This window comes from Triticum dicoccoides, chromosome 1A (genome assembly GCF_002162155.2).
Source record: "Triticum dicoccoides isolate Atlit2015 ecotype Zavitan chromosome 1A, WEW_v2.0, whole genome shotgun sequence".
Taxonomy (NCBI): Eukaryota; Viridiplantae; Streptophyta; class Magnoliopsida; order Poales; family Poaceae; genus Triticum; species Triticum dicoccoides.
The window spans coordinates 463900117-463914964 of NC_041380.1; the positions used below are offsets into that span (position 1 = coordinate 463900117).

General features: G+C 46.3%; 1 protein-coding gene across 1 annotated transcript; it reads right to left on the minus strand.

The window, feature by feature from the left end:
* Nucleotides 1–564: 564 nt before the first annotated feature.
* Nucleotides 565–4978, minus strand: LOC119279224 (plasma membrane ATPase-like). Its single transcript, XM_037560548.1, has 9 exons — nt 4849–4978; nt 4233–4352; nt 2372–4153; nt 2248–2280; nt 2064–2145; nt 1825–1985; nt 1531–1704; nt 1255–1437; nt 565–1160 (listed from the first exon to the last, which is right to left on the minus strand). Exons 1-9 carry the CDS (start codon nt 4903–4905, stop codon nt 879–881), a joined length of 2874 nt encoding a protein of 957 aa, XP_037416445.1. The 5' UTR covers nt 4906–4978; the 3' UTR covers nt 565–878.
* Between the last annotated feature and the right edge of the window lie 9870 nt (nt 4979–14848).

Below are 14848 nucleotides of genomic sequence, written 5' to 3' on the forward strand. Positions count from 1 at the left end.
CTAGATCTGGCGCCGTCTCACCATGTCCGATTTCTATCTCCCGCCATCCCCAGTCAATTTTGCCTTGCTCCCTCGTGTGTGAGCCGCATCCCTTTTGTGCTGCACTCAGCCTGACTCGCTGGAAACTACCGATTTAATGGTTTCCAGTGAACCAGGCTCTGGACTGCTTCAAGGTTTATGCCGAGCCAGCCCACCTCTTATGCAACCAAATGCGTTTTTCTTGACCCAACTTCGCCTGGTTGAGGTGTATGCGGGCTATCAAACAGGCTCTAGTATGCTGTGTTCTGTTGTGTCTGTTGGAATTGCCGTCGGCGCGGCGGTGATGGAGGAAGTATCACGTGGCATCGGATCAAGCTGCATTTGTGAGACGCCAGGGACGCGACGAGGTTTGACATGGGGTGCATGCTTAGGTCGTTCTGCAACGACGGTACCTAGACCATGGTTTTGCAAAAGGAGGTTTGGCATGGAGGAAGTACGGGCACATCCACACATGTATGAATATAATTCACTCAATACAAGAATCCAATAACTTCCTATCATATCAAGATTACTAATAGTCAGATAAGTGTTAGAAGTTCCTTTTATTGATCGGTGTACATGATTTTTCTGTCTTTTCCATGGGGTTGAAACCCTAAACCACAGCCAAGTTTATAGCGACCAGTTTACAATAAATCAAAATTCACCAAATTGACCTGATACAAACTGGACACCGTCTCTGAACAATTGATGAGAACATAAATACAGACCACTAAAAACATATGTATCCGACGACCAAAACGAAAATTCTAGGCAGGGCCATGTTCCCTCGGCACCGCTCCTAAAAATGTGCAACGAGTACGAGGCGAACGACCGCCGCTGCCGTCCCGGTTCGATCTCCATCATACAGTGTAGTGGTGGTTGTCGACGGTCTCCATGTCGAGGCCCTTGAGCCTCACCGCCGACTCCACCCTCCCCTTGAGCGTGCTGAGCTCGCGCAGCCTCGCCATCTCCGCCCGGCGCTTGGCCTGCTCGGCCATCTCCGAGAGCTCGCCGTAGTTGCTCCTCTCCTGCGGCGTGCTGGCCGGGTCCGCCGTCGGCAGGCCGTGCAGCGTCCGCTGCGCCGTCGCCCACTGCAGCTCCCGCTTCTCCTTCCCGTAGTCCTTCTTGTTCGTGAAGGCGATCTGTTTGTTCACCACGCAATGTTAGGCCGGGATCACCTAAGAAACATTGCTACATAACCTTGAGAGAGTTGCTGCATGTTTGTCCATGGTGTACCTTGTTCTCGAAGAGGGTGTCCCATGCCTTGCCGCTGAGCGCGTAGCCGATGGCGAACTTGAAGAGGTCCAAGGGGATGAAGGTGATGATGCTGTAGAGCCAGATCACGCCGGCCCAGCCCCAGCCGATGCCTCGGATGTGCGCAAATGGCAAGTTGCAGTACACGGCGATGACGGTGGCAATCTGCAATGGCAACAACAGCAATAGTTGAGTTGCAGTTACAGATGAAAGCATGCGCACCATTGTTGCAGTGAGGCCGGGTTGGGGTGGGCTTACGATCTGCGCGACGACGAAGGCGAAGCAGAGCCAGAGCCCCGGGCGCTCCTGGAAGCACCAGCGGCGCGACCGGGTGACGAAGATGAGGGCCTGGCTAATAATGCTCACTTGAAGGTAGAGGGCAGACATCATCGCGTCCTTGTTGCCCCTTAGCGAACGCACGTGGAACTTCTCCTGCAATTTGGAAACACAAGGAACATTCAGCATATATTGTCTGTAAAACAGCATGAGCCACATCCATATCTTGTATAGTTTGGAGGGATTAGATATGGCATGGATGGTAACAACACTCACGCTGAAGAAGTCGGTGCTGGTCATGGCGAAGAAGAAGACCACGGTCGTGACGGCAAGGTAGGCGCCGTAGACGATGCCGGTGATGAAGATCTCCGGCAGCTTCCAGCTATCTGGGTGTGGGGATGGCTTCACTCTGTCCTTGGAGATGGTCATGATTGTGCCTGAGTTGAGTAAATCAATCAAACAAATGAGTAATGGTCATTAACATGTTTGCTTGGCGTAATGAAATTGAGACCCACCGTCGTTCAGAATGGCGATGACCAGGATCATAAACGGCGAGAAATCAAACTTCCAAATCAGCGCGATCAGCATAAACCCTAGCTGCAGTTCAGTTCGACAGCAGAAAACGAATTAAACCAAGTCCAATCTGTACATACCTACCAGTATAAGAGTGGTTAATATGTTCAGAATAATTTGACTTACCACTATACGGATAGTGATGGACACCGCGTAAATCTAGTACATTGACAACAAGGGCATAAGGATTAGTCAGAGTTATTTGTACAAAAGTTACTTAGAATGTAAATGAGTTTGGGAGAATGCTCACGGTGTAGTTCTTCATCCTCTGGAATATGGCACGGCTAGTCAGCACGGCGCTGATGATGACGCTGAGCCCCGGCTCGGTCAGCACGATGTCCGATGCGCTCCTGGCGGCGTCGGTGGCGTCGGCCACGGCGATGCCAATGTCGGCCTTCTTCAAAGCTGGCGCGTCGTTCACGCCGTCCCCAGTCATCCCGCAGATGTGCTTCATCTGCTGCAGCTTCTTGACGATCTCGTACTTGTGCTCGGGAAAGACACCGGCGAAGCCATCGGCCTTCTCGATGAGCTCGTCAACGGGGAGCGACACGATGGACTCGTCGACGCTCTGGCCGAGCAGGGCGGACGAGGGGTACATGTTGGTGCCCATGCCGAGCCTCCTGCCCGTCTCCTTGGCGATGGCCAGCTGATCGCCGGTGATCATCTTGACGTTGACGCCGAGATTGAGCGCCTGCTTGATCGTCTCGGCGCTGTCGTGCCTGGGCGGGTCGAGGAGCGGCAGAAGTCCGACGAACTCCCATGGCCCTCCGGAGCTGTCCTTGCTCCTTTTCGGCACCTCCTGCCTGGCCACCGCGAGGGACCGGAGGCCGCGCTCGGCGTACTTGTCGATGATGGCGTGCGCCTTGTTCTTGACATCGTCTCTGCAGTTGCACAGTTCCAATATCTGCTCGGGAGCACCCTTGCTGACACGGTGCCACGTGCCGTCGGTGGTGTCCTGGTAGGTGAGCGCGGTGCGCTTGTCGACGGGGTTGAAGGGGAGAAAGTGCATCTCCTGGATGCCAGCTCTGGCCTCCTTTGGGTCGGCGAGCATGCCGACCATGGCAGCGTCGATGGCATCCTGGTTCTCCACCCTGGATGCCATGGCGGCGAAAAGCAACACCTCGTCCTTGGCGACGCCCGCGGAGAACACCTCGATGAGGTTGCGGTCGACGCTGAGCTTGTTGAGGGTGAGCGTGCCCGTCTTGTCGCTGCAGAGCACGTCCATGCCGGCCATCTCCTCGATGGCCGTCATGCGCTTGGTGATGGCGCCCTGCTTCGACAGCCGGTGGGAGCCGATAGCCATGGTGACCGACAGCACCGTGGGCATCGCGATCGGGATGCCGCCGATGAGAAGCACAAGGAGGTTGTCGATGCCGTCGCGGTACCGGCGGTGCTGGATGAAGTACATGACGATGATCTCGACGATCATGCCGATGGCGATGGCGCCGATGCAGAAGTTACCAATGGCGCGGAGCACCTTCTGGAAGTGGCCGACCTGGTTTGTGCTGTCGACGAGGTGCGCCGCCTTGCCGAAGAAGGTGTGCACGCCGGTGGCGATGACGACGGCCTCGATCTCGCCCTGCTTGCACGTGGACCCCGAGTAGACGCTGTCGCCGGGGTTCTTGGTCACCGGCAGCGACTCGCCCGTGAGCGCCGACTGGTCGATCTTGAGCGGGTCTCCCTCGAGCAGGAGGCGCGCATCGGCGGGGACTATGTCACCGAGCTTGATGCTGATGATGTCGCCGGGCACGAGGATGGATGCGTCCTGCTCGCTCCACTTGCCGTCGCGGAGCACCTTGGTCTTGGGGGCGAGGTTGGCCATGAGCGCCTTGGCCGAGCTGCCGGCGTTGCTCTCCTCGATGTAGGAGATGGTGGAGTTGAGCAGGAGCAGCGCGATGATGCCGACGAAGTCCTGCCAGTCCGGCGGCCTGCCGCCGCCGTTGGCCAGCGCGATGGCCATGATGGCCGCCACCTCCATCACCCACGACAGCGGGTTCCACATGAACCCCAGGAACTTGAGGATCTCGTTCTCCTGCGCACGCCATTGCCGTCAGAAACTAACACCACGCAATCTAGAAATCCAAACGAAGATGATATGAATTACAGCGAACCTTTTTCTCTTCGAGTTTGTTGGGGCCGAAGACGGCGATGCGGTCCTGGCCATCCTTGGAGGTGAGGCCTGCCGGGCCGCACTGGAGGTTCTCGAACACCTCCTCCACAGGGATGTTCTCCTGCAATGCACGCACAGATTAGCCAAGAAAACAACTGGATTCGCATGCACTAACTGAATTTCATCTCGGATAGAGACTGGAATCTGTCTTCGGATAGAGACGGCTAATCGGTAGCGATGATAAGAGATTAGATGGGAAAAAGCGCGAGGTGGTTGTAGATCACAAAAAGTGCAAAAAAAGAGAGAGAGGGAAACAAAGACGATCGGTGCGGTGCCGCTCAACTCGCCCGTGAAGCCAACAATAAAAGCGCCGCCAGATCGATGCATCTTGGGTTGCATGAACGATCCGTGAAGTGATAATGGGGTAAGGCATATAACAAGATTGGATCTACGCTTACATCTTCTCCATTAGGATTATCATCAGTAGTAGGTTTTCCTAATGATCTTTACAGGATGCATATAGAACATGTAACAACTAACACATTAAGAAACGCATATAAAAGTTGGCAAGAACTCGCTTGCATTATGCTGCAGAAAAACTAGCGAGGTTTGCTCACCAAGTCGACGGCCTCGTTCTTGATCCGCTCCAGACCTTCGGCCGCCGCCGCCGCCATCTTGCTCGCCGACGGGGAGCCCCGGAGGCCGCAGTGCCCAACTATGCACGTACGTATACGTAGTATCCAAACCGGAGGTGGGGCTTTTGCCGAAGGACCCGCGTTTGGTTTTATAGCTGGATGGATGGAAGGGCGGTGGGGGCGTCGTGTGGGCCACTCCGTCCTATTCAAATCAGCTACCACCCGATTTACTCCTTATCCCATTCCCTCAAAAACGAAAACAAAAACAAAAACAAATTCCTTATCTCTTCTTCTGATTTTTACTTTGTCATTGTTGATTGACGATGTAAGTCTGGTTTAATTTAATGAAGTAAGCCATTATGGCATTTCCTCAAAAAAAAGTTTATTAATATTTTTTCAGTTTGTGAATATTTTTTAAATTTGATACCTTTATTTCAAATTCGCAAATTTTTTGAAATCTATGTTTAAAAAAATCATGTTACTTTAATTTGAGAAAACTTAAATATTTTGTAAATGTATGTACATCTTTTGATTTGATGAACTTTTCATATAATATACGGTAGCCGGCTTTTTATGAGCTAGCAGTGGAGTGAGCGGAAATAAAACCTGGCGAGCGAGAACTTTGTGGGCTGATCTATATGAACATTATAGCAACAATTGCACTGTTTCAACATGGAATATGAGCTCCCAAGGTGATCTAAAAAAAGGCTTCCAAGAGGCTCACACACAATCAACAACCATCGGCTGACACCAAGGCCGAAACATATAAGGACACTACAACCACACATCATCCAATTCCATTCTCTCTCATTTCAGAACAAACAATATCTCTAACAACTGTTCATCACGATATACGAACGAAAAAAGCACCGTCGGAACATAATTAAAATCCAATCCAATGCAGATAAAACAAAAAAGAAATTACTGACCACACTAACCCGCTAGAGAAAAAAGGACATCCCACCAATGAAGAACGTGGCAGCAAAGCATGGCTTAGCCTCCAGTGATAAAGTAAACGTCAGTGGTCTTTGCTTCTTCAAATGTGTATCAAAGGCAACTTTGACGAGCATGTCCTTGGTTATAAAAGTGGCTCATTGGAAGTTTACTAATTCGAGCCATGCGTGTATGCATGCTGCTGGCCGGGCAACACACAGAGGCAAGGGATATACTCCATATATGGACCATATATATTCACATCACATGTACACGCTTTTCTTGTCCTCTCGTACATACCCTTTATTCTTAGCTCGGGTGCCCTAGCTACGTGCCTCTTGTCCAGCCACTTTGGCTGGCCATCCCTTTCTTGTCGAATCATTCATAGCTTGGTTATTTGCAGTGCAAAGAGAAGGGAACATCCATACCAACACGCAAAGATGGGTGCATAGATAAAAAAAAACGTAGTACGGACATACTGATTTCAGCTTTCCGTTACATAATCTATTAGTTGCTTTATTAAAACAATTTTCAAGCATGCATTTATAGATATAAGAATGTATGCAGGGTTGTAGTGTAACACATCTGCCACGACAATGAGAGGGAAAGAAGAATAAGAGGAGGCTCGTTTTGACTCTGGGGTGCATATGCTCCCTAATGAACAATAAATTCAAAATAATTAACAAAATAAAATTTAAAATTCTGTTTTTTTGGTAATGGTCTTGTTAGTGTAGCAAGTCCGCTTGTCAATTTTCATGTGAAACGGGATGACGGTGCTTCGTCGGTGAAAAAACAAAAATAAATGTAAAAATCTAAAGATAACATTTGCCGTTTGATATTTTTTTTTCAAATATCAAAATACTTAAGCTTTCCTGCTAAAATTTGCAGCTAGCATTTTGGTGTGACAATGAATGCATCTTTATTTTTTCAATTGTTTGAACATTTGCAAAAAACATTTTTTGGAGGGCAGAAGCATATGCTCCCAAGAGCCGAATTGGATTTCTGGAACAAAAGGTCTATTATTTGCCCGATTAACATTGAATTCACACACAAGTTTTTTCTCTAGGGTTTGCTAGACACGAGGCGACCAGGAGGTAACTAGCTCTTACGGCAGGAGGGTAGCACAACCCTGGATCCTAGTGTCCCAGCCCGTTTCTCATAAGTTCTTCGCCACATATGAAGTTGGTGAAGGAAATATGCCCTAGAGGCAATAATAAAGTTGTTATTTTATATTTTCTTATATCATGACAAATATTTATTATTCATGCTAGAATTGTATTAACCAAAAACTTGATACATCTGTGGATACATAGACAAACCACCGTGTCCCTAGTAAGCCTCTACTAGACTAGCTTGTTAATGAAAGATGGTTAAGTTTCCTAACCATAGACATGTGTTGTCATTTGATGAACGGGATCACATCATTAGGGCTTGTTAATGAATGTGATGGAAAAGACCCATCCGTTAGCTTAGCATATTGATCGTTTGGTTTTATTGCTATTGCTTTCTTCATGTCATATACATATTCCTTTGACTACGCGATTATGCAACTTCCGGATACCGAAGGAATACCTTGTGTGCTATCAAACGCCACAATGTAACTGGGTGATTATAAAGATGCTCTATAGGTATCTCCTAAGGTGTTTGTTGGGTTGGCATAGAACGAAATTATGATTCGTCACTCCGAGTATCGGAGAGGTATCTTTGGGCCCTCTCGGTAATGCACATCATAATAAGCCTTGCAAGCAATGTGACTAACGAGTTAGTTGCGGGATGATGTATTATGGTACGAGTAAAGAGACTTGCCGGTAACAAGATTGAACTAGGTATGTAGATACCGACGATCGAATCTCGGGCAAGTAACATACCGATGACAAGGGGAATAACGTATGTTGTCATTACGGTACGACCGATAAAGATCTTCGTAGAATATTTAGGAACCAATATGAGCATCCCAGTTCCGATGTTGGTTATTGACCGGAGAGGTCTCTCGGTCATGTCTACATAGTTCTCGAACCCGTAGGGTCCGCACGCTTAGTGTTCGATGACAATTTTGTATTATATGAGTTATGTAATTTGGTGATCGAATATTGTTTGGAGTCCTAGATGAGATCACGGATATGACGAGGAGTCTCGAAATGGTAGAGAGGTAAAGATTCATGTATAGGACGATGATATTCGAACATCGGAAGTGTTCTGGGGGTATGGGGTACATATGGGATCACCGAAAGGGGTGTCGGGCACCCCCCGACAACTATATGGGCCTAGTGGGCAGAGAGGTGGACAGACCAGCCCCTGAGGGGCTGGTGCGCCCGCATGTAGGCCAAAATAGGAGGAGAAGAAAAGAGGGGAAGGGAGAAGGAAAGGGGAGGATTTGGCCTCCCCCTTCCTTCCCTCCCCCTCTCTTTCCTTTCCCCTTCGATGAATAAGGAAGGGGGGCCGAATTGGGGAGGAACCCCAAGTAGGATTCGGCCTACTTGGGGCGCCCCCCTTGGCTGCTCCCTCTCTCCCTCCCACCTATATATACATACATATATATATATATATATATATATATATATGTATGTATGTATGTATATATATATATATAAGAGGGGGAGGCGCCTAGAACACACAACAACATCTGTTAGCCATGTGCGACGCCTCCTGTTGGGGAACATAGAATGCAATTTCAAAAAAATTCCTATGCTCACGCAAGATCTATCTAGGAGATGCATAACAACGAGAGGAGGAGAGTGTGTCCACGTACCATGTAGACCGAAAGCGGAAGCGTTTGTTAACGCGGTTGATGTAGTCTAACTTCTTCTCGTTCCGATCGATCAAGCACCAAACGTACGTCACCTCCGAGTTCTGCACATGTTCAACTCGATGACGTCCCTCGAACTCTTGATCTAGCAAAGTGTTGAGGGAGAGTTCCTTCAGCACGACGGCGTGGTGACGGTGATGGTGAAGTGATCCACGCAGGGCATCGCCTAAGCACTACGTGAATATGACCGAAGGCGTAAACTTTGGAGGGGGCGCCACACACGGCTAGGAACAGTTGATGTGTGTTGTAGGAGCCCCCACGTATATAAAGGAGGGAGGGGGATGAGGCCGGCCCTAGGCGATCCCAAGTAGGAGGAATCCTACTTGGGCTCCTAGTTGGATTCGGCCCCCCTTTCCTTTTACCGGAGGGGGAAAGGGGGGAAGAGAGAGAGAGTGGGGAAGGAAAGGGGGGTGCCGCCCCCTCTCCGAGTTCAATTAGGCCTCCTTCCCTGTGGGGAGCGCGCCACCCCTTTGTGGGATGGTGTGCCTCCCTCCTATGGCCCATATCTTCCCCCTGGGGGGTTTCGGTAACCCCCCCCCCCGGTACTCCGATATGTACTTGATACATTCCGGAACACTTTCGGTGTCTGAATACTATCATCCAATATATCAATCTTTACCTCTCGACCATTTCGAGACTCCTCATCATGTCTATGATCTCATCTGGGACTCTGAACATCATCCGGTCAGCAAATCAGATAACTCATAGAATACAAATCGTCATCGAACGTTAAGCGTGCGGACCCTACGGGTTCGAGAACTATGTAGACATGATCAAGACTCCTCTCTGGTCAATAACCAATAGTGGAATCTAGATGCTCATATTGGTTCCTACATATTCTACGAAGATCTTAATCGGTCAAACCGTAATGACAACATACGTTATTCCCTTTGTCATCGGTATGTTACTTGCTCGAGATTCGATCGTCGGTATCTCCATACCTAGTTCAATCTCGTTACCGGCAGGTCTCTTTACTCGTTTCATAATGCATCACCCCATAACTAACTTATTAGTCACATTGCTTGCAAGGCTTATTATGATGTGCATTACCGAGAGGGCCCAGAGATACCTCTCCGATACTCGGATTGACAAACCTTAATCTCGATCTATGCCAACCCAACAAACACCTTCGGAGATACCTATAGAGCATCTTTATAATCACCCAGTTACATTGTGACGTTTGATAGCACACAAGGTATTCCTCCGGTATCCGGGAGTTGCATAATCTCTTAGTCAAAGGAATGTGTATAAGTCAGGAAGAAAGCAATAGAAATAAAACTTAACGATCATTATGCTAAGCTAATAGATGGGTCTTGTCCATCACATCATTCTCCTAATGATGTGACCCCATTAATCAAATGACAACACATGTCTATGGTTAGGAAACTTAACCATCTTTGATCAAAGAGCTAGTCTAGTAGAGGCTTACTAGGGACACAGTGTTTTGTCTATGTATCCACACATGTATCAAGTTGAGGCAATAATAAAGTTGTTATTTATATTTCCTTATATCATGATAAATGTTTATTATTCATGCTAGAATTGTATTAACCGGAAACTTGATACATGTGTGGATACATAGACAAAACACCATGTCCCTAGTAAGGCTCTACTAGACTAGCTCGCTGATCAAAGATGGTTAAGTTTCCTAACCATAGACATGTGTTGTCATTTGATTAACGAGATCACATCATTAGGGGAATGATGTGATGGACAAGACCCATCCCTTAGCTTAGCATATTGATCGTTCAATTTTATTGCTATTGCTTTTTTCCTGGCTTATACATATTCCCTTGACTATGAGATTATGCAACTCCCAGATATCGGAGGAATACCTTGTGTGCTATCAAACTTCACAACGTAACTGGGTGATTATAAATATGCTCTACAGGTATCTCCGAAGGTGTTTGTTGGGTTGGCATAGATCGAGATTGGGATTTGTCACTTCGAGTATCGGAGAGGTATCTCTAGGCCCTCTCAGTAATGCACATCATAATAAGCCTTGCAAGCAATGTGACTAATGAGTTAGTTGCGGGATGATGTATTACGGAGCAAGTAAAGAGACTTGCCGGTAACAAGATTGAACTAGGTATGTAGATACCGAAGATCGAATCTCGGGCAAGTAACATACTGGTTACAAAGGGAATAACGTATGTTGTCATTACGGTACGACCGATAAAGATCTTCGTTGAATATGTAGGAACCAATTATTGGAAATATGCCCTAGAGGCAATAATAAATAGTTATTATTATATTTCCTTGTTCATGATAATTGTCTATTGTTCATGCTATAATTGTATTAACCGGAAACCGTAATACATGTGTGAATACATAGATCACAACATGTCGCTAGTGAGCCTCTAGTTGACTAGCTCGTTGATCAATAGATGGTTGTGGTTTCCTGACCATGGACATTGGACGTCGTTGATAATGGGATCACATCATTAGGAGAATGATGTGATCGACAAGACCTAATCCTAAGCATAGCACAAGATCGTGTAGTTCATTTGCTAGAGCTTTTCTAATGTCAAGTATCATTTCCTTACACCATGAGATTGTGCAACTCCCAGATACCGTAGGAATGCTTTGGGTGTATCAAATGTCACAACGTAACTGGGTGGCTATAAAGGTGCACTATAGTTATCTCTGAAAGTGTTTGTTGGGCTGGCACGAATCGAGACTGGGATTTGTCACTCCGTATGACTAAGAGGTATCTCTGGGCCCACTCGGTAATGCATCATCATAACGAGCTCAATGTACCTAAGGAGTTAGCCACGGGATCATGTGTTATGGAGTGAGTAAATAGACTTGCCGATAACGAGATTGAATGAGGTATGGGGATACCGACGATCGAATCTCGAGCAAGTAACATACCGATGGACAAAGGGAATTGTATACGGGTTGGCTGAATCCCCGACATCGTGGTTCATCTGATGAGATCATCGTGGAACATGTGGGAGCCAACATGGGTATCCAGATCCCGCTGTTGGTTATTGGCCGGAGAGATGTCTCGGTCATGTCTGCATGGTTCCTGAACCGTAGGGTCTACACACTTAAGGTTCGGTGACACTAGAGTTGTTATGGGAAATTGTATGTGGTTACCGAAGGTTGTTCGGAGTCCCGGATGATATCCCGGATGTCACGAGGAGTTCTGGAATGGTCTGAAGGTGAAGATTTATATACGGGAAGTCTAATTTCAGTCGCCAGAATGGTTTCGGGGGTTATCGGTAATGTACCGGGACCACCGAAAGGTGTCCGGGGTCCACCGGATGGGGCCACCTGCCCCAAATTTTTAGATTCGACACAAGGGGAGCCAAAGAATATTTGAAGGTATTAGAAGCTGACTTGTCAATTCAACCACACCTGGAGATTAATTATCTGCAGCAATATGATCAGTAGCATAGTAATATGATAGTTTTGATAGTAGTGACAACATAGTAACAGTGATAGCAGTAATTTGTAGCAAGTGTAACCGTGATGATAGCAGTAGTAGCACAGCAAAATCAATAAGGATAAATTCGTAGGCATTGGATCGGTGACTTGTTGGATGATATTCATCATGTGATAGTTATAACCTAGGGCGATACGACACTAGCTCCAGTTCATCGATATAATGTAGGCATGTATTCCGTAAATAGGCATACGTGCTTTATTAAAAGAACTTGCATGACATCTTTTGTCCTACCCTCCCGTGGCAGTGGGGTCCATATTGGAAACTAAGGGATATTAAGGCCTCCTTTTAATAGAGAACCGGAACAAAGCATTAACACATAGTGGATACATGAACTCCTCAAACTACGGTCATCACCGGGAGTGGGCCCAGTTGTTGTCACTCCGGGGTTGCCGGATCATAACCGTAGTAGGTGACTATAACTTGCAAGATCGGATCTAAAACATGGATATAATGATGAATTCATAAACGGTTTAGATCTGAAATCATCGCACCCGGGCCCAAAGTGACAAGCATTAAGCATGGCAAAGTCATAGCAACATCAATCTAAGAACATAGTGGATACTAGGGATCAAGCCCTAACAAAACTAACTCGATTACATGATGAATCTCATCCAACTCCTCACCGACCAGCGAGCCTACGAAGGAATTACTCACTCCCAATGGGGAGCATCATGGAATTGGCGATGGAGAAGGGTTGGTGATGATAAAGAACGAATATCCACCTCTCTGGAGCCCCCAAAGGACTCTAGATCTGCCCTCCCAAGGAAGAACAGGGCCTGGCGGCGGTTCCGTCTCATGGATCGTGATAATTCTTTCTCCCTGATTTTTTCTGGAATAATGTGAATTTATAGTATCAGGGGGGTCGTCAGCGGGGCCACCAGGTGGGTACAACCCACCTAGGTGCGCCAGGAGAGGGGGGCGCGCCCTGGTGGGTTGTGCCCACCCAGGGGCCCCTCTCTGGTGGGTCCTGGCTCCAGAAATTCTTATTATTGGTATAAAAAATCCTCAAAAACTTTCGTTCCATTCCAAGAACTTTTATTTCTGCACAAAAACAACATCATGGTAGTTCTGCTGAAGACAGCATCAGCCCGGGGTTAGTTTCATTCAAATCATGCAAATTAGAGTCCAAAACAAGAGTAAAAGTGTGAGAAAAAGTAGATACATTGGAGACATATCAACTCCCGCAAGCTTAAACCTTTGCTTGTCCTCAAAAAATTCAGTTGATAAACTGAAAGTGAGAAAGAAAAACTTTTATGAACTCTTTTGCTCTTGTTTGCATAAATAAGCTTAAACATCACCCAGGTTTTCAGCCAACATTATAACTAACCATGTCAACAATAAATCTTAAAGATTATAATGATTCATATCAATGACATAATCAGCTAGCGAGCAATAATAAGATATCTCAAACAGCAACACATTGTCAAAACAATCATGATATAATATGACAATAATGGTATCTCACTAGCCCTTTCTGAGACCACAAAACATAAATGCAGAGCACCTCCGAAGTTCAAGCAGCGACTAAACATTGTAATTCATGGTAGAAAAGATCTTGTCATGATGCATCCAACATTAGCTATACACAATGCATAAATCATGACCGCTGTGCTCTACTCAGTTTCTGGCGCTTGTTTATAGAAGGTGATGACACAACATAAAAGTAAATAGAAAGTCCCTTCCCAGAGGGAAGCAGTGATTTGTAGAGGTGCCAGAGCTCAAATTTTAAAATATAGATAAATGATATTTTGAGACATGCACCCTTCTTATCCACTTCACGACCATTAGTGATCAACATATTCCATGCTAAGCATGCTAGTGGCGGTTCCCAAGCGGAAAGTAAATGTTTTGACTCCATTGGGAGTTTTTGTTTGATTATGTAAGAGATGAACTCTTTTTGTATTTTGCAGTTTGGGACTGGGCATCCCTATTACCGCCCATTTCCTCGTGCGATGGCAAGTGAATAAACACTTGACCTAAGGATAACATGCTTAGCACGGAAGATATCGACCACCTCCTGTCGTTCCATGAACGATCCAGACACACAAAACGGATAATTTTTTTAGAAGTTCTTAGAGGTGGCACATGCAAATTTACTTAGGACGGCAGGATAATACCGTATATAGGTAGGTATGGTGGACTCATCTGGAATAACTTTGGGTTCAAGGTTTTTGATGTACAAGCAGAATCCCCACTTAGTACAGGCGAAGGCTAGCAATTTAAGACTGGGAAGCGGCCAACTAGAGAGCAACAATGATCATAACCAGACATTATGCATAAGTAACATTGGACACTAGCATGGGTAGGATATGAACACCATGAACATAAACATTATAGAGGCTATGTTGGTTTTGATTCAACTACATGCATGAACATGTACCAAGTCAAGCCACCTGAACATTCAGAAGAGGATACCATATCATCATACTACATCACAATTATTTTAACGCTATGTTGATACCCAAGATAAATGATTATTAACTCCCAGCTACTTGTGCATGTCATGATAAACTATAATCTCTAATTGTCATTGCAAACATGTTTAATCATAACAGGTTGAATCATGAGCACTAGGATAAACATATTTACACAGACAAGACAAGTCGAGTTCATATTAGTTTCTCTTTGCCATGGCCAACTCATCGAATATCGTCATTATTGCCTTTCACTTGCACAACCGAATGATATGAAAATAATAATAGTGCAAGAGTGCCATGGACTAAGCCGGAATCTGTAAAACATTTTATTCAACAGGAGAAGACAAGGTAAAATGGGCTCTTATTAGTTCA

Bases quoted from the DNA above. Each gene is read 5' to 3' on its own strand.
- LOC119279224 (XM_037560548.1), bottom strand. From the start codon at position 4,905: ATGGCGGCGGCGGCGGCCGAAGGTCTGGAGCGGATCAAGAACGAGGCC. The intron at 4,353-4,848 runs GTGAGCAAACCT...CGTGCATTGCAG, and splicing joins AGAACGAGGCCGTCGACTTG to GAGAACATCCCTGTGGAGGA. The intron at 1,986-2,063 runs GTGGGTCTCAAT...TACTCAACTCAG, and splicing joins CATCGCCATTCTGAACGACG to GCACAATCATGACCATCTCC.